Genomic DNA, 25,697 nt, shown 5'->3' with positions numbered 1-25,697 from the left:
GCCTCGCCGACTGGCAACCTGACCAGCCAATAGAAATACTCAGCGGCTTCGCGGAGGGGGTGGGGGGGACGACGAGCGTCAGTGGGAAGGGCCCTCCCCGGGAAGTCCCGTAGGACAAATCGTTTCTTAGGTCTTGTTGCCTAGAGTTTGCCCCAGCGGAGGGTTGGCTTCAAATCTGCAGAGGCTCGAGGGGCCCGCTCCCGCCGCTGGGCACACTAAGGTTCTGGGATGACAGCAGGTTGCACTGGGCGATGCGAAAGAGACTACATTTCCCAGCATTCCAGGAGAGTGCTCGGGGGACCACAGATCCCATCACGCAACAAAGAGGCCCAGGGACTACAAATCCCAGCATTCCCTGCACCCCGTTCCTCTGTAACTTAGACTCCAGTGTGCCGCGCAGTGTGCGCAAATTCATAAACCGTCCTCCGCCTTGGGGGTTTCTGAATTCGGAGACTTGAAACTAGGCGGGAAGACCCCGTTAACTCTCAGAAGAAGATGACAGCCCACAGAGAGGTAACATCTGTTTACATGGAACTCAGAAATCTCCTGCAAATCATGGTAAGACTGCAAACAACAAACAAAAACACTGATTAAACCATGGAAGATAATGTAACAAAATGACTCCTTCAAATTGTGCTTGTTTGCTGGTCTGGGGCGCTTTTTACTTGTTTTGCAGGGGTTTCTGGTGTGCTACTGCGTTGGACTGGGAGAGATATCGATTGTATACTCAGAATATCCATACCGGAAGGGATATTAAGAGAATTTGCCAATCCAACCCCTGTCGTTTTACATATGAGGAAACTGAGGCCCAGAGAGGCTCAGAGATTGTCCACCGGCTACAGCAAGTTGGGATAGAGTTAGAATTCGGCCCTAAGTCTCCTGATCCGCAGTCTGGGCTGTTTACACCACACTAAGGTGGCGGTATTTTTAGCAGCATGGCTATGTGATTATTATTCTGCTTGGTGAAGTTTCCCCATCCAGGTTGAAATACCCAGAGGTTAAGTAAGCATTTATTTGGTGAATTTCCTGCAAGTGAAGGAGTGTGATGTTTATCTTCAGTCTAGGAAGGACTTGGTGTTTTGATTTGTTCTTTGTTGCTCAAGGTGACATTTAATGTGATTTCAGTTCAGGAACTAGGTAAAATTGTACTGTAAGCTAAGGTTTCCTTAGAGATCTCCTATCTCTTTTCCTAGGCCTTCCTTCCTCTTCCTGTCCCCTTTTCACCCACCCAATTTTTCCTTCCATGTAATTCAACAAAAAGCCTTTTCAGGTTTCCGGTAAAGGGTGAAAGGCATTGTCACTGCCACAAGGAAGATAACCATCTAGTTAGGAAAAAAAGGAGACTCTGCTGAGATTTAAGATGGGCTTCAATAAATGTCATAAGGGAAAGGTCATCGGAATGCCACAGGGGTTCTGTGGAAAGATTAATTCTAGCTGACAAGACTTGATGGAGGAGGTGGCATTTGAATTTGAAGGACGGGTGGATTTTTTTTCTGCTGAAAAACTTACTCTTAAATTTTTTTGTTGTTGTTAATGAGGTATGGCATATGCAGGAAGGGCACAGGTTTTGCATATGTATACACCTGTGTCACCATCCCCCAAATCAAGATTTCTAACACCCTGTGCCCCTCCGCAATCAGCACTGCATCCTCCCACCCCCAAAACCACTCTTCTGACTTGTATTACCACAAATTAGTTTTGTCTTGAATTTCATTTAAATGTAATCATTTAGTATGTAGAGTAAGTGGCATTTTTTGTTCAGCAGTTATTTTTGTGAGATTCATCCATGTTATATGTAACAGTAGCCTTTTTTAAAAAATTGCTTACTAGTATTCCATTGTATGTATGTAGCAATATTTATCTATTCTGTTGATGGGTATTTAGGTTGTCAGCTATCAGTTTTTGGCTTTTATTAACAAAGCTGCAATGCTCATTCTTATAGGTTTCCTTTTTGTAGACTGCACTCATTTCTAGGAGAGGAGTAGCTGGCTTGTACAGTATGCATATGATCAGCAACATTAGATATTGCCAGTTTTCCTAAGGGTTTGTATCATTTTGCCTTCACCGGCAATGTAAAAAAAAACCTAGTTGTCTTTTATCCTTGTCAAAACAGGGTCTTGTCAGTCTTTCTAATTTTAGCTATTTTGGCTAAATGTGGTCTCTTATAGTTTTTTCTTACATGGTCTCTGGTGTTGAACACCTTTTAATTTGTTTTTTGACCATTTGAATGTCCTCTTTTGTGAAGTGCTTGTTCAAGTCTTTTGCCCACTCTTTAGTTTGGGCTTTTTGTCTTCTTATTTATTTGTAGTTCTTTATAAAGTTTGGGTATGGAGTTCTTGGTCTGATACAGGCTTTGCAAATATCTTTTCCAAGTCTGTGGCTTGCCTTTTCAGTTTCACACTGGTGTCTTTGGTAAACAGCGATTCTTAATGGAGTGCAATAGTTCAGTGTTTTATGACTAGTGCCTTTTTGCATTGAGTTTAAGAAATCTTTGCCTACAGGGTTGGTAGGATTTTTTTTTAATGTTTATTTACTTATTTTGAGAGAGAACGCGAGCGAGTGACAGAGCATGCGTGTGAGCTGGAGAGGGACAGAGAGAGGCAAAGAGAGAGAATCCCAGGCAGTCTCCACGCTGTCAGCACAGAGCCCGATGCTGGGCTCGATCCCACAGTGGTGACATCATGACCCTAACTAAAATCAAGAGTCAGACGCCTAACTGATTGAGCCACCGAGGCACGCCAGGGTTGGTAGGATTTTAACAGGCAAATACGAAGGAAGAGCATTGCAAAAAAGAAGAGAGAGCTGGGGCATCTGGGCACGCTGGCAGGGCAGAGCCTGCTTGGGATTCTCTCCCTCCCTCTCTCTCTGCCCCTGCTCGCTCTCGCTCTCTCTCTCTCTCTCTTTCAAAATAGATAAATAAAACTTTTTTAAAAAAAGAGAGAGAGCAAGTTTCAGCATAGACCCTGGTGTCAGAGGTAAGGTACACCTCTTGTGATGGGCATGGGAAGGCCTGGAGTTTGGACTGTAAGAAGGTGGGGTGCGACAAAGCTGGAAATGTTGAGGGAAGCATACTGAGAAGGGCTTTCACTGCAGCCTTGGAGTCTGGACATTATTCTGGAGGAAGTGGAGGCACTGCCAGAATATTTATGAACTCAAACAGAACTTAGTTGTTTTCCTTCCACCGCCAAATTTGCCTCTTCTTTTCTGCCGCCCTATTCACTTAACACCACCTCCAAGACAGCTCTGTCTGGCCTACTCAGCCAGAATCCTGGGTAATATCCTCCTCCCCTATACCTGCATTCAGCTGGTCACCCAGTCCAATAGATTCTATGGTCTAAATGTCTCCAACAACATCCCTTCTTTTTCATGCCCAACTGCCACTGCCTTTGTTCAAGACCTCACAATCTTTTATCTAGACTGTGTCCCCTCAAGAGTTTCCTGGCCTCCAGCTCTTTGCATAGCCAATCCATTCCTATAGCAGCTAGTGTGATCATTCTAAAGTGGCAATCATTCACACTTCACAGGTTAAAACTCCTAAATAGTTCCCCAGTGCCCTTAAGATAAAATAAAAACTCCTTTCCATGGCTTACCCTTTTTGTGATTTTCTTGCTTATTTTTCCATGCTCAACTCAAGCCTCATCTCCTCTAGAACCCTGCCTCAAATCACCTCTTCCCAGAGCAGAGGCAGGAGAGCCTTATCTGTATCACTAGGGTGCCTATGGCAACTGTTTGTCATAGCCAGACAGGTCTGTCTGTCTCAGGGGCTGTGGGCTCCCCCAGGTAGGAACTTTGCTGTATTAAGGTTTTTGCTGGGTATAGTGCCTTGCATATGGTTTAGAAGACCCTTGATGACCTGACTCCGGGTCTGTAGCCCTCATTTCTCACCCCTGAACCTTGGGTTCCAGACACTCCGTGTTTCTTTTCTGCATTAGTGTATGCTACACAGAGCAAACCTCCGTGACTATGGTCTGCCAACTTTTTGCCTTAAAATAAATTTTTTTTTGCCTTTTTGCCTGGAAGATGCCTTTCTCTTCCCTAGCATCCTCATAACACATTGAATTTTTTTTTTTATAAGTAGGCTTCATGCCCAACGTGGGACTTGAACTCACCACCAGACATTGAGTGTCACATGCTGTACCTAGTGAGCCAGCCAGGCGCCCCCACATTGAAGCCGTTTGAGGGCAAGAACCTTGTCTTCTCTTTATATAAATCTTCCAGAACATAGAAATTAGAACAAGACATCTTTTGAATAGATCAGTGAGTTGGTGCTAGGTTCCTTTGCATCTGTCTGATTTCTGCACTCTATTTCACCAAAGGCAAACAGGGCTCTTCAAGTCTCGAAAGTCTGTGGTATACGCTTTAAAGGAACCAGCTTAAGTGTTCAGCTGCCTCGCATCCCTTAGCCATCTTCCGGGAGAGTTGCTGAGTACCAAATGCAACGCAACCTCTGTCATTTTGCTCACAGAACCATTGTTGGCTCAACCCGTCTCTTGCTTATTTTAAAACGTATTCTGAAGAGGTCACGAATATGGTCATTGGCTTCCGAAGCCTGGGTTCCAAAGCAACCTTTGCTACTTACTGGCTTTTGGATTTTTAAGCTTTGTTAACTCATCTGAAAAATCGGATTACTGCTACAGGCCATAGAGTTTTGATAATTCAACAAGACAATGTACGCGCCTGGCACAATAAGCCGTAGCTGTTGTTAGACTTAATAGGTCTTTGTACCCCTGGGTAGCCGCAGTCGCCATAGGGAGCTCCTGAGGGGTAGCTCGGCCAAAGAGGTGAATTTCGGGCCCAAGATGGTGATGGCGACGGTTTGGGCCCCAGTACTGCCTTAGGCTGCGCTCCTCGCACTCCTCTCCACCCGGCTCCTGGGCTACGACCCGCCTCTGACGGTCTGGCCCAGGCCCAGGCCGCACGGGAGATCTAAGGCCGCCTACGCCGCGGGGGGAACGTAGTGTGGGCGGAACTCGAGTGCAGCGGCAGGAGGCTTCCGGGGGAGCCGCAAGGGCAACGGGTCGGCGGAGGCAGAAAAGCGTCGGACGCCGGGCCGATCATGGACGCTTGACAACCTGCGGACAGGCGCCGGGAGGCCGAGCCAGCGACCGAGAGGACGGAGAGGTGGCGAGGGTAGGTAGGGGCTGGCGAGAGGGCGGAGCCCGGCGCGCCAGCCTTGTCCCAGCCGTCTGGCTTAGCGCCAGCCCTCAGGAAAGCCCGCGGCCACACCGCTCCGGCCCCGCCCCGGGGAGCGCGCCCCTCGGCCCCTCACTCCGCACCCGCGGCCCTGCCTGGAGCACGCCGTCCGCCTTGAAGTCCACCCCAGCCTGCGACCCTCAGTTCCTAACCCGCGGCTGCTCTCGCTTCCCCACCCCCACAGGCTGCCTCTTTGCCCCTCTGCTGTCCATCAAAATAGCGCCCCCCCCACGACGCGAACTCATCTCCCCTCCTCCTCCGCCCCTCCCACTTCACAAAAAAGCGACTCTGCGTCTTCTTACCTCTTTGCCCCTAAGGGCTTTGCGCCTTAGGCCGGAATTTTTTTGAGGGACTGAAGTTTCTGTCTTTTCTCCACTCCCTCTCCACCCCAGGCCTTTCCATTCAGCCTCCACACGTGTCCGCTTGGAGGGGAGGTTTTCTTTCTTTACTCTCCTAACCATCACCTCTCTCCCGCCTTCTCCCACCCTACCCCATCCCTCTCCTCTTTCCTCTTTTCTCCTCAGCAACTTTTATTCCCTTAGCACTTCACTTTTTCTGTTTCCGACGAGACGTTCTTACGTAACCCTAAGTGAGGCGACATCATTGTTTCTGTCATACTCTGAAAAGGCTGCTGCTCTCTATGCCTGCCTCCACAGGAAAACTTAGTTTCTCTTGCACCAAACAGTTCTTGGAATTGTTCTCTTCTTTTTGTCTTAGTACCCCCAAAATGTGTCATTCTTGGAGGGGTAGTCTTTTCTTATGCAGGACTCCTGCAGTGTAGGTATGCAGTGTGTGTTCACATACACCCAGCATGTAATTGGATTGTACAATTGAGGGGCCGTCCTCCCGGATATCTTCAGGATTGCAGTACAGTATCTTCATTGTTTTCTCAAACCTTTTTATTTTCTTAGGATTTTGTACAAATTCTGAAGTCATAGTTGGTAAAATCATATGGCAGTGGGAAGTCAAATAGAGGCATTTTCCTTATGGACTTACACAGCATGTATTTTCTGAGTTTGAATATGTTGCTTATCTTTCAATATGATTTCCCCCCTTTTTCTATGCTTAAATGACTTCTTTGACTTAATGAGAGGTCTTGTCTACTTTTTGTGGCTTTCCTCATTTGTATCTGGCTGTAGGTGGGATTCCATTGATACACTGAAAGCTGTAACTGATTGCTTTTGCTTACATCTGCTGCCTCTGTGTACGGGCCAGATTCTCTCTTAACTAGAGTCTGTAAGTGAGGTAGATAAAACCGCTCCTGAGAAACTCCTGTGTGTTTCTTTGGGTCTGGTCAGGTTTAAGGGCTTAGAAGGTGCTGCTTGCTGTTGGGAGAGGGCCAGATGGGGATGAAGTGGTTTTTCCTAAATGTGTTTCAAACCTTTGAGCAAGGACAAAATCCCATTAACTCTAGGTGGAACCCTGTCCGTCTCACAAAGTGGCTGTAGCATACGGACTCAGGAGCTGTTTTTCTTTTTGAATTTTTAGTTGTTTATTTTTGAGACACACACACACACACACACACACACACACACACAGAGTGCAAGTGGGGGAGGGGCAGAGAGAGAGGGAGACACAGAATCTGAAGCAGGCTCTAGGCTCCTAGCTGTCAGCACAGAGCCCAATGCGGGGCTCGAACGTACAAATCATGAGATCATGACCTGAGCCGCAGTTGGACACTCAACCGACTGAGCCACCCAGGCGCCCCTCTTTTTGAATACTATAAAATTAAAGTATTACTGATGTCTGATCTGGCATTAAATAAGCATAGACTTTGCAAAGGAGAAGGAAGAATGACTGAAACACTTTTCTTTTGGACAGATCTCAAGGCCAGAGAATGGCAGGTGAACAGAAACCATCAAGTAACCTCCTAGAACAGTTTATTTTACTAGCCAAAGGTACCAGTGGCTCAGCCCTCACTGCTCTCATAAGCCAAGTCTTGGAGGCTCCTGGAGTGTATGTCTTTGGAGAACTGCTGGAGCTGGCCAATGTGCAGGAGGTAAGAGCAGTTTCCAAACAATTTCTCTGTCTTCTTTGATCTAAACCTTCCTGTGATTCTCCAGGTTTCCAAGGAATTTCGGGGCTGAAGCTCTGTGGACCTGTGAGGTGCACTGTTGAGGGAGAGATGGGAATTTGGGGGATGGGGAGGAAAGGAGAGCAAGGATGATGTCTTGAGCTCCTTCTGGTCAATATTTTCATCTCAACTTGGGGTAAAATTAGATTGGGTTACTAATAATTTGAAAGGTAGGGGAAAAATCCAATTGAACCTGATAAATAAGAAAAGTAGAGTGTAAGCACCGGCTGATATTTAACAGAGGTTGTTTCAGGCATTTGCAGGGATCAAAAACCTCTAGGGCAAATATAGACAAAGATTGGTTAGGTACATACGTAGCAGAAGATGGTTGCTGTTGAATGAGCTGGGCATGAAGAAGGAATATATTGTAGAAGGAATATATTGTCCTGATGAAAAAGACAATGTTATGCTAAGTTGGTATGTAAAAAAAATATGACATGAAAAGCTGGGAAGTAGTCCTTTTTGCTTTGTTTTCTTTTTTTTTTTTTTTTTTTTTTGATTGTTGTCCTTAAAACTTTGGGTATCTAATTTTGGTTATTGTGCCTTAAAAATGAGAAGACTGGTGAAGAATGACCAGGTAGAACAAAGAGTTGTGAAGCAACCTATACTTTTCAATCTCTGCTTCTCACTTTGGATACTTTTACATTTATTGATTGATAATTTTGTGTTGACTAATTGATTGAAAAGTCTGGTGACATCTTTATTACTTTGGGGGTTGTGCTCAGAAGCTCTTGGAGGGTGGGTGAGCTTGCTCTTCCCCATCACAACTTCCCTCTGGCTGCCTAGGATGGTGTTGGCACTGCCAATGGCCACTGGCTCTGTGGACGGCCACTGGCTCTACGGATGGCCGCCGTGCACAGATCTGTGTGGTGCTCGTTCTTGTGGATTGCGTGCGCCTTGCTGTGTGCACCGTGCTGCTGAGGGCGGCATTCTTGTCGATGGTGGTCCACATATAGGAGGTAGTGGGTTCTTGCCGACTGGTTCTTCACTTCATGACCACTAGGACACCTTGGCTGGCAGTTGCTGGCTCCGTGTCCACAGCCTTGTGGTGAATCAGCCCCTCGTAGGAGAGGTGTGGGCCGTCAGGCTGTGGGACTCACTGCTGCACATCTGCTGTTCCTCTTGATTAGGAAACTGGAGCGGTTCCCCGTGGCTGTCCATTGCTGATGTATGGACCTGCATCATCTTGTCTCCCTATGGCAGCCGGAGACCGAAAGAGCCGCTTTTATTTTTTAATTGTGAATTTTTATTTAGTGTCAGCCTTGCTTGCTGGACTGTGAGCTCAGTAAGGGTAAGGTCTCTTGTGCTCCTCATTGTTTCCTTAGCACTTAATATATAGCTTGACACACAGTTGGCTTATAGTCAAATTTTAATTTACCAGTGATGTAAAAGGAATCCTGTGAAGAAAAATTTTTAAAGCTAGGTTTTTTTTTTTTTTTTTTAATAGATTTTATTTTTTAGAGCAGTTTTAGATTCACAACAAAATTGAGAGGAAAGTATAGAGATTTTCAATATATCCCTGCCCTCATACATGCATAGCCTCCTCCATTACCAATATCCCCAGCCAGTGTGGAACCTATAGTGACACATTATCACCCAAACACCGTAGTTTACATTAGGGTTCACTTTTGATGTTGTACATTCTGTGGATTTGGAGAAATGTGTAATGACATGTGTCCACCGTTACAGTGTCATGCAGCGTAATTTCTCTGCCCTAAAAATCCTCTTTTTCCGCCTCTTCATCCCTCCCTCCCCTCTTAATCCCTGGCAACCATTGATCTTTCTACTGGCTTCCTAGTTTTGACTTTTCCAGAATGTCGTAGAGTTGAAATCATACAGTATGTAGCTGTTTCAGATTGGCTTCTTTTACTTAGTGATATGCACTTAAATTTCCGTGTCTTTTTATGGTTTGATAGTTCATCATTTTATCAACAGAAGAGATGACAAAGGGGTAATATGTTCCTTCAGGTTCATGAAAAGCCTAAATGAATATGTCAAGTGGTGGTTTCGTAACTAAGGAAGATTGGCTAAGAGGAGATGGATGGAAATTAAAGTGAGAAAGACATTGATTTAGGCCAGTGGGAGCAGTTTTGGAGTATCTACTCTAGAGAAAATAGTCTTTTAGGGTTAGTTTTGTAATCATCTGTCTGAAAAGTAGGGGCTACGTTTGATGATCTCTTCCTCCTCTGATTCAGGACCTCAAGAAGTTCTTGATAACCCTGATAGGGTAGACTAGGTTATTAGGATGTGAGAGTTCTCATGCGGGTGCTGAGCAAATCACCACTATCTCCCCACAGTTTGTTTTTTTTTTGTTTGTTTGTTTTTCTGTATGTGAGCTGGGAACACTAGTAGTTTTTCAGTGATCTGAAATTATGGATGTAGTTCTTGGAACCTTTTTTTTTTTTTTTTTAAGATGGTTAGGGGCGCCTTAGTGGCTCAGTTGGTTAGGCAACCGACTCTTGATTTCAGCTCAGGTCATGATCTCATGGTTTTGTGAGTTTGAGCCCCACATCAGGCTCTGTGCTGACAGTGTGGAGCCTGCTTGGAATTCTTTCTCTCCCTGTCTCTCTTCCTCCCCTGCTCGCACTTTCTCTCTCAAAATAAACTTACAAAATAAAATAAAATAAAATAAAATAAAATAAAATGATAGTTTATTTTCTTTTAAATTTTTTTTAATGTTTATTTTTGAGAGAGAGAGCAAGTTGGGGAGGAACAGAGAGAATGGAGACATAGAATCTGAAGCAGGCTCCAGGTTCTGAGCTGTCATCAGTACAGAGCCCGACGCGGGGCTTGAACTCAAGAACTGAGAGATCATGGCCTGAGCCAAAGTCGGACACTTAACTGACTGAGCCACCCAGGCGTCCCAATAAAAAGATAGGTCAAATTAAGTAGTATTACTGTCAGTATCCACAGAATACTCCTTGGGTACTACTTTATGGAGTTTGGTATATGGAGTTTATGGAGTAACAGGTACACATTTGTAAGTAAAAGAAACACCCAGTTAACCAACAACAGAGCAGAGCAGTTCCAGACAGATTAGTATCTCTGTTTTACTTCCACAGATGACTCTTTGCCATTTTAGTGAGGAATAAGTAATTTTAGTGAATGTTTTTATTTGAAGCTGCCTGATATTGTGGTTTCCTGTCCCACCTGGGCTCTTGTGTTACATTTTATGCTGTGCTAATCTTTCCTAGCGCTCCTTCTACTTGCGTGGTCCCGAACCTCGGAACCTGCCTTACACCTTGTTCAGGTTGGACTGATAGTGGCTAGTGTTGTACCCACCAACCTGGTATGTAGACAAGGCTGCTCCACTCTTTGTTTTAATGGCAAGGAAATCCTGAGAAAACCTGCACTGCTTCCAGTACTAACTCCTGTGTGTGTGTGTGTGTGTGTGTGTGTGTGTGTGTGAGAGAGAGAGAGAGAGAGAGAGAGAGAGAGAGATGGACAGACAGAAGTAGTTACTTGGGTATGCTGTGCAGTGCGTAAAACACGTATTGCTAAGAGAGAAGAATTAAATTTAAAATTAAATTTTATTTTTTTCCAAAGAATCAGAGTTGGAAGGAACCTCAGGGACCATCTAGTGAAACAGTCAACTGAGGCACACGATCATCATCCTTTGCTTGAACCCTGCAGTGACTGGTAGACGTCTGTGAACTCTTTTTTTTTTCTTCCTCAGCTTGCAGAAGGAGCTAATGCTGCATATTTGCAGTTGCTGAACCTGTTTGCCTATGGAACATACCCAGATTACATAGGTGAGTTGGTTAAGATCTTCCAAAGACTTTTCTTATGTCACTCTATTTGGTTTCCAAGGAATTTCAGGGCTGAAGCTTTGTGGACTTGTGAGGTGCACTGGTGAGCAGGAATGGGAAGTTGGGGGAGGGAGAGGGAAAGAGAGCAAGGATGATGTCTTGGGCGCCTTCTAGTCAGTATTTTTATCTCAACTTGGGGTAAAATTAGATTGGGTTACTAATAATTTGAAAGATCGGGGAAAATCCAATTGAACATGCACTCCTTGGGCTAGATGTTTCAGAATTTAGAATTTTGGGGACTCTAAAGAGGTAATATGATACATATATACCTTTTTATGTAACACGCTTCAAGACGTGGACAGCACCTGTAGTCAAAACACATTCAGTTTTTCAGCTAACCAAATGGATACTTACAACAAGTAGGATTAAAAGCCTGCATCAATTCAGGTCAGGAATTGCCACCAGATGGATTTCAGCACCATGCTCAAGAAAAAAAATTAGTTTGGATTCACCTTTTTGGAATCCAGGATTACAGATAAGGAATTGAAGGCATTTGGGAACTATCTTGTGAGGTCGTTGTGAAGGATTAACTGCATGTGTGTGTGTACACATGGTCTTTGCTGCTGCCTTTGCTGCTGTTATTATTATTACTAAAATTTTGCCCAGTCTTCAAAGCTCATCTCAAATTCCATCTTTGTTTTCCTTTCCTGTACCTCCTCAATGTGATTGCACTCACTTGCTCTCTCCCTTTCTGTTTCTTTCCTTTTCTCCCCTGCCTGCCTCTCTCTCCCTTTCTGCCTCTCCTCCTCTTCCTCACTCTCTGGCTCTCTTCTGGTGGTTTGTACCTTTCTTCTAGTATTTCTGTCTTGGACTTGTAGCTGTTGAAATACCTGATTGTAAGACCGAGGACAAGTCCAAGGCCATTGAGTTGCACGAGTCTGGTGGTTATTATCCCTGGGGTTGTATAGCGCAGCAGCTCTGACAAAGCCCATCTAATTTATCCTTGACGTCTCTGAATCACTTAGGACAGTGCATTGCACGTAACAGATTCCCAGTGAAGACATGTTGAGCTTGGTTGAATGTCACAAAGGGCACAGATAGATTAAGATGATTGTCCTGTCATTTTGTGCATTCATGCCTGGCTTTTCAGGAGCACATAGTCCTTCAAAGAAGACAGGAGGTGCTCGTGGAACATTTGTCTCATGAATAAGTGCAGAGTCATGACAGTGAATCAATAGTAGATTTCATGTGGGGAGTTGGTAAGCTTGTTCGGTAAAGAAATTCTAATTTTATTTTGTGTCTTGATTTTTGTGGTGGGTGGGACTGAGCAGCCAACAAGGAGAGCCTGCCAGAATTGAGCACAGCTCAGCAGAACAAGCTGAAGCACCTAACCATCGTGAGCTTGGCGTCGAGAATGAAGGTACAGTCCTGAACTCTTTCCCGTCTTGCTCCTCACCCTCAGGCGGGTGTCGCACTGGCATCAGTGTGCGAGCTGCTAGCTGTGCACGGTAGTCATGTCATAAATGCATAAAATTTGCTTGGCAAAGGACAAAAGAAGAAAAGATAACAATTAGACAACTACTCACCGTTTCATTCAGGAAAAGTATGCCCAGGAGACATTGTGAATCAGCAGGTCTCAGTTCTGGCATGCTGTGGTGACTCACTCCGTGTGAGCATTTTGCTGTACTAAAGGGAGACGTAGTTTTTCAAACAGCAGGACATCTCAAGGCAGGTTAACCACTTCCATCTGTTGCTCAGTGCACAGTGAATTGTGCCAGTGCTGGAGGAAAAACTGGCTTTGTTGGACTTACCGAGACTAGGTTTTTAATATGTGGCCTTCTTCTGGGGATTGTCAAGGTTAATTATACTAAGCTGGATTTTTGCGTTATATGCTATCTTTAGACCCTAACTTTCTATAAGAAAACTACTTCATCATCTCTCTGAGGTCTCTGCCCCACTCAATTTAGAAAAGGCCTTGCAGCCAGCTTCTCATAGCCGTTAACAAAGAAGATCCAGATTCCATTAATTTATAGTTGATTTTGGCTCTCTGCCCAACCTTGGCATAACTGTCAAAGTTTTTGTAGTGCTTTGCCATCGGAAGAGGTTTGCCCTTTACATTTCCCCTTTGTGATTGAGCTTGAGAGATGTAGATTTGTTCTTGCGTTGCCATTTCAGTTGCTGAGATCATTTTCCCTGGTCTAGTCACAAATTTCTGATTCTCAGCCTGGCATTTCAGGTGGGATGGCTGTTTTGTTAGGAAATGAGGACCTGATCTTTCTTTTTGTCCTGATCATGGACTTCCCAAGTGTAACAAATTTTAGGGGTAACTTTTTTTTCCTCTTTCTGCAACCTGTCATTATAAACCCATCTATACCTTTAGTTATTAAAAATCTCCCTAGCAGTGTTTGCTGTTACTCTCTTTTTTGTATACCTCTTCCTCCTGTCTGATTTTGCAGATTTGATTGTTGTGTTAATTTCCACACTAGTAGTGATGTGTCCACAAAAGTGGATATTTAGATATACAGTTGTCTTGGAGAAATGCAAAATGTTGGTGTACCCCAGTAAGGGACTGTTGTTGGGGCACTGACATTGGTTGCAAGTCTGAGAAAACAGATGCAGTACCCACTGGCTACCTGTAGGTGGATATGTTAGCTTGCAAATGTTTTTTGCTTGTGCTTTCCTGGGCAGGCAGCCAGTTCTCTCCAGTGTCTGAAATTGTTTGGAGTTTTTTGATGATCTGGCATTTTATGTCAAGTCTGCAAGCTTCCAGAAGGTGGCAGAGTGGCACACACTGAGTATTTCCCTTTCTTGTTTCGGACACTTTCTAAGAGTGCTTCACAACATGAAAGCTAAAGTCTGGGTGAAGTCCAGGGGTAGAGAATCTAGGAGAATGCATTCCTAGAGGCTCTGGGTCTTGTTTGGATCCTATAGGTCTCACAGCTCATTTATCCATGTCTTATTGCCATAGATGTTAATAACTACAACCAGACTGCATTTCCCAAAGCCCCGAGGCAGGTGTACACCTGCATTTTCTTTAGTGCTTGTCAGCAGTTTTTGTAAATATCACATGGCTTTATCTACAGTGTATCCCCTACTCCGTGCTGCTGAAGGACCTGGAGATGCGGAATCTCCGGGAACTGGAAGACCTCATCATTGAGGCTGTCTATACTGACATCATCCAGGGCAAGCTGGACCAGAGAAACCAGCTGCTGGAAGTGGATTTTTGCATTGGCCGTGACATCCGAAAGAAGGATATCAATAATATTGTCAAGACCTTGCATGAATGGTGAGGCTGAAAGAAGGAGGGGTGTGCCATTCGTGCCTCCGCTTGGGGAAATGTCTTCCAGTGTCAGCTGGGGCTGCCTGGGAGCTGGAGCCTTGGGACAGTAAGCCAGGGGGTTGGGCTGCATTTGTGACTAAAGCTGTGTGGCAGCAGGAGTCACTGCAGGCCTCCCAGGGCCTTGGTTGTCCTGTTGCAGTGGGGGGACTATTGAATGGTAGTCTTGGCAGCTGGAGCCTCTGAGACCTGGCTTCTGACGTGGATCCAGTGCTTTGCAAACTCAGCCTCTGAGCTTGATGAAGCTCAGGAAGTTAGTGTTGATCAGATTCCTTGGATAAGAGAACCCATGTTCAGCATCAATAACCTTGGGCTAGTGTTGGCAAAACATTGTGAGGGATCATGAAGACAAGGAATGGGTTATTCTAAGTTGGAACACAAGATGTACACATAGACTGTTTGATAACTTCTGGTATGTAAAAAGAAGGGGGGCATTTGCATGTTCTGTATTTTATTTTGTTTTTGCATGTTCTCTATGTTAATAGGATTTGATGTTTGCAATAGCTTTGCATGTTCTAGAAGGATTTGTTATGGAGTTATTGAAATGATTTGGAGCTTACAAAGCTACGTGGGACTAGTTGGAGAAGAGGTTCTAGCTGAGTTTTGAAGGAGGGCAGGGTTAGGGCATAGTTGGAGGTCAGGAGAGCATGTCCCCAAGCAGGCATGTGGTGTTGTTGGAGATCACGAAGCAGAGCACTCAAGCTTTGTGCAAGGGATAGGGAAATTGTCCTCTTTATTTTTTATTTTTTTGTTCATTTAAAAAAAAATTTTTTTTAATGTTTATTTATTTATGAGAGAGAGAGACACAGAGACAGAGCACGAGCCAGAGAGGGTCAGAGAGAGAGGAAGACACAGAATCCGAAGCAGGCTCCAGGCTCCACACTGTCAGCACAGAGCCTAACACGGGGCTCGAACTCATGAACTGTGAGATCGTGACCTGAGCTGAAGTTGGATGCTTAACCGACTGAGCCACCCAGGCACCCCTGAAATTGTCTTCTTTAAAACAGACTGAAACTTTCCAGGCATGAATGGCTCAGCTTTGACTTCCCACCCCCACCCCACATTCAGAGCCCCCCAAGTTTCCCTCCTTCAGCTACTATTGGACCCCAGGGTATGTGTTGTCTACCCTTTACCCCAGGTTCTGTCCCAGGTATGACCCCAAACACCTTTCTGACACAGGCAGGAACTTTCAAAATACTGTAAAAGTCTTCAGTCAGAGTAAATGGGGGGAAAAAACTTAGAAAACACCCCTTGTGTGGAAGTGCTCTAGCTGGAGTACAATCCAGGCCTCTAGCCCTACCGGTGTTGGCTCTTACTCCATCTTTGAGATGGCTGACACTGTTCTCACATCCATAGTCTGGCTTCACTGTGTTTCCACCTAGAGGTGCCATCCTAACCCCATCCCAAGATGTTTGCCAGTCCAGGTTCTTTTTTTTTTTTAATTTTTTTTTTTTTAACATTTATTTATTTTTGAGACAGAGAGCGAGCATGAACAGGGGAGGGTCAGAGGAAGAGGGAGACATAGAATCTGAAACAGGCTCCAGGCTCTGAGCTGTCAGCACAGAGCCCGACACGGGGCTCGAACCCACAGACCGCGAGATCATGACCTGAGCCGAAGTCGGACGCTTAACCGACTGAGCCACCCAGGCGCCCCTGTCAGTCCAGGTTCTTAAAGCTTATGTTAAAGCACTGAGTTAGATTTAAAACAAAATTGTTAGGTAGAACAGTACCCCAAATATGGCGGAATGTTTGCACCTGTTGACTTTTAGGTAGAGGGTAAATGGGTATTGTACTGTTCTTTCAAGTTTTTTTTTAGGTTTTAACATTTTCAAAATAAAAAGTTGGGAAATGAAATAAGGGGGATGGCAATTAGGAAGTAACAAACTTCTGAGGAAAGGGGCAATCTTTAAAATGGGAGGCTTTTAGAAGATCATTATTTCCTTTGAGAAAAGCGGTGAATCTGTTCTACCTGTAAGGGCTGTCCTAGTCTCTTTAAGGGCACATTCTGTAAGCCTTTTCCATTGGAGACAAAGGTTGAAATTCAAGCTGTGTTCTAGGAAACCATCCCACATCCTCCGTGTTTGTCTCCAGGTGCCTTGTGTTTTGTATTCAGAAACACTGGTCTTGGAAGGAGTGAAGCACAAGAGCCCTCCTTGGCAGACAGGGTGTTAAAGGAAGTCCCCATAAGGGGTTAGGGAGGGAGATTTGGGAGAGGTGGAGAGCTCCCAGACCTTTCTGTGGCTCAGAGCCCATTATCTCCTTTGTAGGTGTGATGGCTGCGAAGCAGTTCTGCTGGGCATCGAGCAGCAAGTTCTGAGAGCCAACCAGTACAAGGAGAACCACAGCCGAACTCAGCAGCAGGTAGAGGCCGAGGTAAGGAAGAGAACATTTGTTACTTGCTCCAGGGTATCCCTGTTTGCTCCTTCATCTTGCGATTCTTGGCGCAGGTGAAACAGTCACCAACAGATAGGCACTGGGCTAGTGGGGTAGAGATGAGTATGACGTGGTCCCTGCTTTTGATGCTCTCTGTCTCCTTTCTGATTCCTGGTTACCAGAGGGTGAGCAGGCTTGGGAGAGTGGAGAATGCTGTCCTTCCCCAGTACACATGCATTCTGCAGCTGTGGAGTAAAAGAAACGAGTTTGGGGATAGGTCTTCGAGATGGGTGAGGGGATGGTGGTTAGCTGGCGGGATGGAGGAGGGGGGCAGGGGGCAGGGGCGCATGGAGCTTCAAGGCCCTGGTTCTGTTCTGCTTCTTAAAGCCGTGTGATAGGCTCACAGTGTCCACTTTATTCTTTAAACTATACGTGTGATAACCTTTTGACATGCATGATAGATTTCATATTGAAAAAAGGAAGAAAGGGAAAACATTTGGCAGGTGAAAAGCAGGTGAAGTTAAAAAAGTGTGATTGTGGTTTTAGTGACACCTAGTTGTTCCTGACACTTTTAACCTGTCCGAAAGACATAGGCTCTAGCCTTTGGATTAATGGGAGTTTGTGTGCCTGTGGCCGGGACACCTGTAGGGAGACCTCAGAATTTGGAGCCCATAAGATAAACATTTTAGCATTGAAAGTCCTTTTCTAGTGTGATGGAGCTTGAAGTGTTAATGTTATTTAATGGGTTTTATAAATCAGGTGGCCAAGACTATGGCAGAATGGGACCCAGAGTTATACTTAAGAAACATAAGAAATATGTAGATGTAGATGTGCTTTTCTTTCTTTCTTTCTTTTTTTCTTTCTTTCTTTCTTTTTTTATTATTTTTGAGAGAGAGAGAGAGAGAGAGAGCACAGACGGAGGAGGGGCAGAGAGAGAGGGAGACACAGATCCGAAGTAGGATCCAGGCTCTGAGCTGTTAGCACATAGCATGATGTGGGTCTCGAACTCATAGACTGTGAGATCATGACCCGAGCAGAAGTTGGACCCTTAACTGACTGAGCCCCCCTCAGGCGCTCCTCTTTTTTTTTTTTTTAATTTAAGTTTATTTATTTATTTTGAGAGAGAGAAAGTGTGAGTGGGTGAGGGGCAGAGAGAGAAGGAGAGAGAGAGAATCCCAAGCAAGCTGTGTACTGTCAGCACAGAGCCTGACATGGGGCTTGAACCCACAAAGTGTGAGATCATGAACCTGAGCCGAAGTCGAATGCTTAACCAACTGAGCCACCCAGTCTCAGTCAGGTTTCAAAGGGGGACTCGTGGAATTTGAAGATTTCCCTTACTCTGTCGTATGTGTTCCTTGAAAATAAAACCTCTCTTGTCTATGTAAGACCATCTCTTTGTCACATGCCTGACCCGTAGTAGGTGCTGAAATGTTTGTTGTACTGAATATTTCTGGTACACCCTATGTGTTGGTGGACTGCTGAACTAGACTTTTCATGAACTAGAACAAATTTATTTTGGATACACACAGCCCCCTACATGCTTGTAGGTACATACCTACCAAGTCTGTGAATTGGTTCAGTGCATTAATTTTTTAAAATATATTTTTTTTTAATGTTTATTTATTTTTGAGACAGAGACAGAGCATGAACGGGGGAGGGGCAGAGAGAGAGGGAGACACAGAATCGGAAGCAGGCTCCAGGCTCTGAGCCATCAGCCCAGAGCCCGATGCAGGGCTCAAACTCACAGACCGTGAGATCGTGACCTGAGCTAAAGTCGGACGCTTAACCAACTGAGCCACCCAGACGCCCCCAGTGCATTAATTTTTAACCCTACTTCTAGCCATAGAAGTATGAACTACATTTAATTTAGCACTAGCCAACAACATATACAATTAGGATAGAAAGCCTGCTGTTTCTCTAATCTGTATAATTCCCCTCTTAAATATGGTGACCTCTTCTCTGAGCTGAGACTGATGTCTCAGCAAAGTAGGAAGGGCTGAGCACTCTCTCCTATCCTTGATACTTCTCTGTAAATCAAACCGTGGAAACATGAGGTTTGGAGGTGAACCGTGCCCACCTGACTTGGGGTGGCCTGTGTGAAGCAAACCATATTGTAACCTGGTTAGTAGCTGGCTGCCCCATTGTGCCCAGACTGTTGCTCATAGTGTGGTAGGTGGTGGGCTTGGAGTGTGGTCACTAGCAAAAATGAATGATATTAATTTTAGAATTTTGAGTGGTTCAAGTTTATTTCTGTGACAAATGGCATCTGATGAAAGAAGGCACTGACTAATGTTGAGCCATGACCAATACTTGAGAACAGTGTGGGTTCCTTAAATTACAGATATTAAAACAAAAAAGAGAGGGGCGCCTGGGTGGCTAGGTAGGTGAATCGTCTGGCTCTCGATTCCGGCTCAGATTACGATCTCACGGTTTGCAAAGATGTAGCCTGCGTCAGGATGTGCACTGGCAGCATGGAGCCTGCTTGGGATTCTCCCCCCTCTCCCCCCTGCTCTCTCCCACTCATGTTCTCTGTTTTTGTCTCAAAATAAATAAACATTAAAAAAAAAAAAAGGACCTGTGCACATGGATTTGTTGGAAAACCACAGCTGAGGTTACTCCTGCTGCCAGAGCCTGATGCTGCCACCAGGTGGTGGTGATAATTTAATTAAATTTTGAGAGAAAGAAATTTGAGAAAAATACCAAGGCCACTTCCACCACCAATTAAAACAGTCTACTGACTTAACAGTCTTTTAGAAAACCTGGAACAGACCAGTATGAGGAGAGAAGGAACATGGTCAAAACCCAGAGCCTTGTCAGTTTTCCATTCAGTACATGCATACTCTGTGTAGGATACTTACTGACCATTCCCCAGCTTAAGGCACATGGAAGGCTAGCTGTTTTTGTTTGTTTGTTTGTTTTTATTTTGAGAGAGAGAGAGTGGGCGAGCGTGCACATCCAAGAATGAGCAGAGGAGGGACAGAGAGAGGGAGAGAGAGAATCCCAAGCAGGCTCCATGCTGTCAGTGCAGAGCCCGATAGGGCTCAATCCCAGGAACCATGAGATCATGACCTGAGCCGAAATCAAAAGTCGGACGCTGAGCCACCCAGGCATCCCAGTTTGTTGACTTGAAAACAAATCTATTAAGAATGAATGTGTAATTCTGTCATATTCTGCTTGTACTTATGCTTCTGTTACCCTCAACCCAACTTTTTTTTGGCATTTTTTTCAACTAAGTTGATCTTTTATTTCTCCTTAAATTAGATTGCTTGTTCTCAGAGGGAAAAACTTGATGTTTTTTCCCCCCAAATCTTATAACAGCAGCTTTTTTCTGGTGAATATTAGTTTTGAGAGCCTTCCCTATTAGTGAAGTCAGTCCCATCATAAACTGCTTAGGAGTCTTCTCTCCTTTCTGCCTTTCACAGAAGTGATGCATATTAGTTACAATTCCAGCATACCTGGGGGAGATAGAACATTAACATTGTGAGCTATTTCCTTATCTCGCAGCCAACAATCTGGAGGGGAGGTAATGATTAGCTGAAACAATATGAAACACCTTTTCATTTATATTTGATTTTGGAATGTATTTTTCTTTACATTTGAATGTGCTTATGTCTGATGTTCTACGGAATGTCAGCGTATAGCTCTTGCTACATTCACAAAATAGGCTGTGTTCCAGGCATGTAGGTGAAAAACCGTAACTGGGCAAAGTAAGCTGCTTTCCATTCTGTAGAGAATCCCAGGGGGTTAAGTTAGTGATGGATATTGAGTCTGGCGGCTGCCAGAGTACAGGGTGCCCCTGCTTCCTCCTGGAGGCTCATTCTCACCACTCGCTGCTCTCCTCATCTTTGACCTTCCCAGCTGTGACTCTGCTTCCTCTCGTCCACCTTTGCCCCACAGCCAAAAGTTTTCCTCCCCCAGGAGGCTCTTCTCCCTCCTTTGGCTTGAATCTTTAAGGTCTCTGATGGAGTTAGGCTGCAGTCTTGTTAGCGGGTACAGTCCCATTTGAAAGTTCCTGAGGCCCATGGTTTGTGGGGCTTGACAAACTCTAGGTCATCTGGTAAATGAGATGTGATGGCCTGCCAGCTAGCTACTCAAAGAAAATTGGAAGGGGCCAGGGACACTTAGGCCAAAAAAGACAAGTCATTGGGGATGTTTGCCATCATTTGAAGGGTGGCTCTGTGAAAGAGGAAGTGGACTTGTCCTGATTGTTCCATGCGGCCACAACAGGTTTAATTGGTGGACCTACCTTGGCAGCCAAAATACGCCTTGAAATAAAACAAACAAAACCTAAATATCTCTTTTACAAGATAAAAGTGGCAGGCCATCCATTTGCTTCAGATTCTTCTCTACTCTATCCCCAAGTAACTCTCCTGAACAAGAGATCCCAAAGCAGGCAGTGACGCCCTGGGACGTGTGCCGCCTGGGGTTCGAGATGGCATGTCTTGGACTGACTGGACACAGGACGAAGCCACACTTGACTTAGGCTGCCCTGTGTCTTCAGTGTCCCAGCCCACAGCCCTCTGTTCACCGTCCTTTCAGAAAGGTTATAATGTTGATCAGGGTGACATCAGTTTAGGGCGTGGCTGTTCCTTCATCACAAAACAACAACAAAAACCAAAATAAATGATGAGCTTTAATCTAGTCAAGGCTCATTCTGCAGATGATAGATCTGCAAGAGCCTGGTGTTGGCCTCAGTCACAGGATTGTTTCGTCTCTGGGTTGAACTGTCTCTTATTCCAGCTCCTGGTAGTCTAACTGCTGAGAACTTTTGACCCCCACAATTCCCTTCTTTATAGCAAGCCAGGCCTGCTTCCCAGAAAACATGGGGGCCGTCAAACTGGGGAAACATCTTTACTTTCTCTTCTTCCTTCCAATGCTTTTCCTCCCGTTTTTCTTCCTCTCATCTGGCTGAAGGGCAAAAGCACAAAAGATCTTTTTTTTTTTTTTAATTTTTTTTTAACGTTTATTTATTTTTGAGACAGAGAGAGACAGAGCATGAACAGGGGAGGGGCAGAGAGAGAGGGAGACACAGAATCTGAAACAGGCTCCAGGCTCTGAGCTGTCAGCACAGAGCCCGACGTGGGGCTCGAACTCACCATGAGATCATGACCTGAGCCGAAGTCGGACGCTTAACCGACCAAGCCACCCAGGCGCCCCATAAAGGATCTTTTAGAACGGCTGTTGGGGAATGTGTATATAAACAGGCACAGGAGGACACAGTTGGTAGAAGTACAGGGTGGTGCAATCAGTTTCCACAAGATAATGATAGTTGTTAAAATGTAAAATGTGCCAACCCTTTGATCTGGAAAGCTCACTTCTAGGAATATGCCCTCCAGAGCTGGTCACACAAGTACGAACAGGTAAACATAGGAGACTGTTCATAGCAGCGCTATACCTAAGTGCAAAGCAAACTGGGAACTAATTTAAAAATTGTAGAACATTCTATTTTTTTTTTTTTTTTTTTTAAGTTTATTTATTTTTGAGACAGAGAGAGACAGAACATGAACGGGGGAGGGGCAGAGAGAGAGGGAGACACAGAATCCGAAACAGGCTCCAGGCTCTGAGCTGTCGGCACAGAGCCCGACGCGGGGCTCGAACTCACAGACCTCGAGATCATGACCTGAGCCGAAGCCGGACGTTTAACCGACTGAGCCACCCAGGCGCCCCTAGAACATTCTTAATAACAATACGCAGATGTTACCAAGGACATATATTCCGATGTGGAAAATGTTCAGAAGTTGCTTAAATATTTTTGAGCCCTCCTTTGTTAAGTGAAGAAAGGTATGCTGAAACCTAGCGTAATCTTGTCTGTCGGTCCTTTTGCTGTGTTTTCATCACTTGTCACTTGGTTGGCTAAATTTCATCCACTAGTTGTTTATTCCAGAAGGCTCGTGGAGCTGTATTCCCAAAGTTCCTATGAAAGCATTTTTAGTTTCATACATGAGCCAGTGGTTAGCTGACTATTGCATTCTTGGGACCTCCTTTTTGTTTCTAAGGCCATTTTAACCTGGTGTGTTGTACCTCTTTGTCAGATGGTCCACTTCCACTGGTTTATCCTCTCTCTCTCTCTCTAAGTTTGTTTATTTTGAGAGAGCGAGCGAGCAGGGGGAGGGGCAGAAAGACAGGAGAGAGAGAATCCCAAGCAGGCTCCGTTCTGTCCGCATGATCATGACCTGAACCAAAATCAAGAGTCGGATGCTTAACTGACTGAGCTGCCCAGGCGCCCCATATTCACTCTTTTCAACCAAGAAAGTGTTAGTTCCTTTTTTTGCGTGATTCATTTCCACGTATCTTCTATGAGTGGCCCCTGCTTGTTTCTCCTCATCTGGGTTTCTGAAGATAATCTCAGATTTTCTTGCAGAGGATTCTGATTTCTTCCCCGGGTGGCCCCCAGTACAATGAAAACAGGTTTCAGTGAGTTTCTGGCACTTAGAGGCTGAGCACCTTAATCCTGTGTCTCCCTCCAGGTTACCAACATTAAGAAGACACTCAAAGCCACCGCCTCCTCCTCGGCTCAGGAGATGGAGCAGCAGTTGGCTGAACGGGAGTGTCCCCCTCACGCTGAGCAGAGGCAGCCCACCAAGAAGATGTCCAAAGTGAAAGGTCTGGTCTCCAGCCGCCACTAGGGCCGGCTGGGGCAGCTGGCACTCACCAGGCCTGGGTCAGGTGGGGAGGGGACACCAAGGGCCTATTTCCTCCCCTCTCTACCTTCAGTGAGTTCCAGACCTGCCCGTCCCCTCACCAGCGCCTCCCACCCTGTTGGTACTGTTCCAGAAGAACCGTTAATCCTTCCCTCACCCACTCCCTCCTCCCCCAGTTCCTTCAGACTCAGGGGCTCCACTGATGCCATCCCAACAGGGTCAGACACTGCCCAGCTTTCCTCCAGGAGGTTCTCGTCTCTGTGTAAGGGCTTGTCTCCCTCCCAGTTTTTCTTTTGCTCCATGTCATTTTGTCAGGCTGGTCATAAGCCGGAGGCAGCTTTAGCCGGCCCACAGGGATGACTGCGGAGGAGGCCCCTCTCTGCGTGAGGAGGGGGGTGTGCCTTCTCCAGCCCATGTACCACAGTTCCCACACTGGTGCAGGTGATCTCTAGCCAGGTATCAAATGCTTTGTTTCCCCTCTCCTGCCTTATCCCTTGTTGGCAGCTCCGATCAGGCCACGGAGGGATGTGATGCTGGGCTATGTTTACTAAACCTGCGGGTTTTCAGCCTCTTAAGCCCAGCTCCAATCTCTCATCCATTGGGAGCACTAACCTCTGGAATCTGAGCACCAGTGGAGGGCGCTGTGGGTCTGCTGGGTGGCAGAAGTTTCTTCTGGGTTGGTGTTCTCTGCTGGCCTCGCTTCCTGCTGCCCCTGACCACTCAGACTGGTTTTCGGTGCGAAGGCCCCAGCTGCCGCCCGGGACTGTCTGCCGACACTTGCCCCCCCCCCCCGCCTCCCCGAGATCTTTAATCCCTCCCGGCTGTGTCCGTGCTGGGGATGGCAGTGCCCAGGCCCCTCTGTCTGGTGAAGGACCTGTTGCTGCTTCTGTTTCTCTCTTTCTGCCCCTCCTTGGCTGATGACCCAGGGCCCTCTGATGACGACATTCTCCTGGCAAGAGAAAAGGACTTGACTGGCCTTTCTGAACTTGACTGTTTCAGGTTATATTTTAATTTTTTTTTTTTTTTGTACAGGTTCTGATTCTAATACATTTCAACATGCTTTTTTTCCCCTTCGTGTCAATATTTGTTACAGACTAATCGCCGGGGATTTTTCACCTGGTTGGAGGGTGGCATGTGTGTATGTGTGCGTGTGTTGTAGTTGTTGTTGTTGTTTTTAAAGGGGAGGTGGTGGTCCTGGACCGACTTATTCAAGTTCATTGGGAGTAAAAGCACATTTTAGAACAAAAAATAAAAGTGTAGATTTAACGTATGTGACTGTGGAGTGCGGGGTTGCATGGCTGGTGGATCTTGAGGGTCTGGAGTTAGGGTGGTTCAGGGAAAATGTGACACTGTTTCAGTACCATGGTGAAAAAATGGGTTTCTCCTTTTTCCAAACTGTCCAGCAGGTGTCGACTGTTGGATTGAATGTCAGCGAAGTATTCTCGTTTCCCTTTTCAGCTGGTCTGTGTGCCCATCTAACCTTGTGCCCGACTGGAGAGTTTAATTCTCAAAGTATGTTCCACGAAAGCCCTGACAGATGCTCTGTGGAAAAGGGGTTCCGTTATTAAATAAATACGGCACATCCTCTATCCCACATCCACATTGGAAATTCATTTTTAAGGTCTCAGAAGAGGCCTGAGTGAGGAAACCTATTCCCACACTGATCTCTCCAAATTCTTGGTAATAGCTAGTGGAACACATTTTGAGGAAATCTTTGGAAACATTATCTGTTTCTCAGAAACACCTTCCAGCCTCTTAGGTTTTTACAGATATTCTTTCGATACCTGAAACAGGCATGTTGCTCTTGGCAGGTGGTCTTTCATCCTTATCTTTCCCACCTGGCAAGTAGACCAGGAAGCTGGCTTGACTTGTGTGAAATGTTTGCCCCAGGGCCCTAAGGAGCTCTAGGTTCATCTTTACAAGTCTGCTGTTTGCTTCCTTAAAGATGGTAACGGCAGCACTTAGAACACATTTGTCAAGTGCTCTGTAAAGTGTCTCCATGTACAATAAGCCATTGAATACTTTCCACTCAGTCTCCTCCTGCCGGTAAAGGGTAAGTAAGTAGGTATTACCACAGTCATCCTCACTTTCCATATGAGAAAGTGGCGACTCAGAGACTCGAAGTACCCTGATGTAAGTGGCAGACAGACTCCTAGATCTGAGTCGTACATCCCGCCATCTTCTCTCTGGTACATTCTGTTTATTTTTTTTTATTTTTTTTTTTAGTTAACGTTTATTTTTGAGAGAGAGAGAGAGAGAGAGAGAGCATGAACGGGGGAGGGGCAGAGAGAGAGGGAGACACAGAATCGGAAGCAGGCTCCAGGCTCTGA

At 45.5% G+C, this 25,697-nt stretch overlaps 1 protein-coding gene across 2 annotated transcripts; it reads left to right on the top strand.

Annotated features, from left to right (window-relative positions):
* The first annotated feature begins 199 nt into the window (after nucleotides 1-199).
* Nucleotides 200-24,434, top strand: COPS7B (COP9 signalosome subunit 7B). Of its 2 annotated transcripts, none has more exons than XM_049614694.1 (7): nucleotides 200-558; nucleotides 7,015-7,192; nucleotides 10,944-11,019; nucleotides 12,348-12,436; nucleotides 14,100-14,302; nucleotides 16,621-16,726; nucleotides 23,194-24,434. In XM_049614694.1, the coding sequence occupies exons 2-7, from the start codon at nucleotides 7,031-7,033 to the stop codon at nucleotides 23,350-23,352; spliced, it is 795 nt and encodes a 264-aa protein (XP_049470651.1). In that variant the 5' UTR covers nucleotides 200-558; nucleotides 7,015-7,030; the 3' UTR covers nucleotides 23,353-24,434. The 2 variants fall into 2 exon arrangements, with proteins under 2 accessions (XP_049470651.1, XP_049470650.1); XM_049614693.1 differs by lacking the exon at nucleotides 200-558 and adding an exon at nucleotides 5,007-5,130.
* Nucleotides 24,435-25,697: the final 1,263 nt, after the last annotated feature.

Source organism: Panthera uncia (assembly GCF_023721935.1).
Source record: "Panthera uncia isolate 11264 chromosome C1 unlocalized genomic scaffold, Puncia_PCG_1.0 HiC_scaffold_3, whole genome shotgun sequence".
Taxonomy (NCBI): Eukaryota; Metazoa; Chordata; class Mammalia; order Carnivora; family Felidae; genus Panthera; species Panthera uncia.
This window is presented reverse-complemented; position numbering and strand designations above follow the sequence as displayed.